The sequence below is a fragment of the Numida meleagris genome, unplaced genomic scaffold (genome assembly GCF_002078875.1).
Source record: "Numida meleagris isolate 19003 breed g44 Domestic line unplaced genomic scaffold, NumMel1.0 unplaced_Scaffold283, whole genome shotgun sequence".
In the NCBI taxonomy this organism is placed as follows: domain Eukaryota; kingdom Metazoa; phylum Chordata; class Aves; order Galliformes; family Numididae; genus Numida; species Numida meleagris.
This window is the reverse complement of record NW_018364534.1, coordinates 228,803-230,506: the sequence shown is the minus strand read 5'-3', so window position 1 is coordinate 230,506 and position 1,704 is coordinate 228,803. Positions and strand designations below refer to the sequence as shown.

Genomic DNA, 1,704 nt, shown 5'->3' with positions numbered 1-1,704 from the left:
GCACCAAGGCCACAAGGGGAGCATCCAGGTGGCACTGGGGGGTTTTAAGGTGGCACCAAGGCTACAAGGGGAGCACGCAGGTGGCACTGGGAGGGGAGGGGGAGGGGGGGGTCCCCCCAGGTGGCACCAAGGTGACCCCGGACGCTCACCGCCTCCCTGCGCCTCCGCTCCTGCTCCCGTTTCCGGGCCATCTCCCGCTGCTGATCCAGCATGGACTGCGAGGACTGCGGCTGCGAGCTCTGCGCCTGCGGGGCCGAGGCGGAGGCGGGCGGCACCTGCTGCTGCTGCTGCTGCTGCTGCTGCTGCTGCTGCTGTTGCTGCTGCTGCTGTTGTTGCTGCTGCTGCTGCTGCTGCTGCTGCTGCTGCTGCTGCTCCTGGCGTCGCCGCACCTCCTCGTGCACCCGGCGCGCCTGCTCCATCGCGTCCTCGTCGTCGCGGCTCCTGTAACAGCCCCAGCACCCATAAGAGCCTGCAGTCCCCCCCCAACGTTCCCCCCAACCCCTCAGGGCCAGGGGGAGGAGCGGGGCGATGCCCTCACCTCATCCTCTCCTGCTCCCGCCTCAGCCGCTCCTTCTCCCTCTCCACTTGCTCGGCCTGAGCCTTCAGCGCCTTCTCCCGCTCCTCCTTCTCCCGCGCCGCCCGCTTGAACTGCTCGAAGCTGTCGCTGGAGGACTTGGCGGTGGAGGACGGGGTGGTGGGGTGCTTCTGGACCAGGCTCGCCCACGAGCCCATGTTCTTGATTTTTAGGTCCTGGGGGAGAGGGGGGGAGGGAGAAGGGGGGGGGTTAGAGGGCGGTGGGGGGCACGGAGAGCGCGCGGCCGTCGGTCAACCCCCAAAAATAAGGAGGATCTCATGTGCTTGAAGCGGGACCTGCTCCGTTCCAAGCACCTCTGATGGGAAACGTCCACTCTGACAGCCGGGGAAAAATGGAACGGGTTGGGGTGGGTTGGAGGGTCCTTAAAGATCACAGAACCACAGAATGGGTTCAATTGGGATTGGGTTGGTTGGGTTGGGAGGGTCCTTAAGGAACACAGAACCACAAAATGGTTGGACTGGGTTGGGTTGGGAGGATCCTTAAAGATCACAGAAGGACAGAATGGGATGAATTGGGTTGGGTTGGGAGGGTCCTTAAAGATCACAGAACTGTGAGATGAGTTGGAATTGGGTTGGAAGGGACCTTAAAGATCACAGAATGGGTTGAACTGGGTTGGTTGGGTTGGGAGGGTCCTTAAAGATCATAGAAGCACAGAATGGGTTGAATTGGGTTGGGTTGGGTTTGAAGGGTCCTTAAAGATCACAGAACCATGGGATGGGTTGGAGTTGGGTTGGGAGGGTCCTTAAAGACCACAGAAGCACAGAATGGGTTGAACTGGATTGGGTTGGGTTTGAAGGGTCCTTAAAGAATGCAGAACTACAGAATGGGTTGGATTGGGAGGGTCCTTAAAGATCACAGAACCACAGAATGGGTTGTGTTGGGAGGGTGCTTAAAGAACCGAACCACACATTGGGCAGGGCTGGAAGGTTCCCAGAACCATGGGTTGGGTTGGAGTCGGGTCAGAAAGGAGCTTGGAAAACACAGAACCGCAGAATGGTCGGGTTGGACAGGTCTTTCAAGACCACAGAACCACGGGATGGTCGGGTTGGACAGGTCCTTCAAGACCACAGAACCACGGGATGGTCGGGTTGGACAGGTCCTTCAAGACC

The 1,704-nt window shown here is 59.8% G+C and overlaps 1 protein-coding gene across 1 annotated transcript in view; it reads right to left on the bottom strand.

The window, feature by feature from the left end:
- Window positions 1–6: 6 nt before the first annotated feature.
- BRD4 (bromodomain containing 4) overlaps window positions 7–1,704 on the bottom strand; it is an 88,769-nt gene continuing 87,071 nt past the window's right edge. The window contains exons 18-19 of the mRNA XM_021382727.1: window positions 539–750; window positions 7–441 (exon numbers count right to left, since the gene is read on the bottom strand). Coding sequence (XP_021238402.1) covers window positions 45–441; window positions 539–750 — 609 coding nt within the window. The 3' untranslated portion in view covers window positions 7–44. The remainder of the gene's footprint in view (window positions 442–538; window positions 751–1,704) is intronic.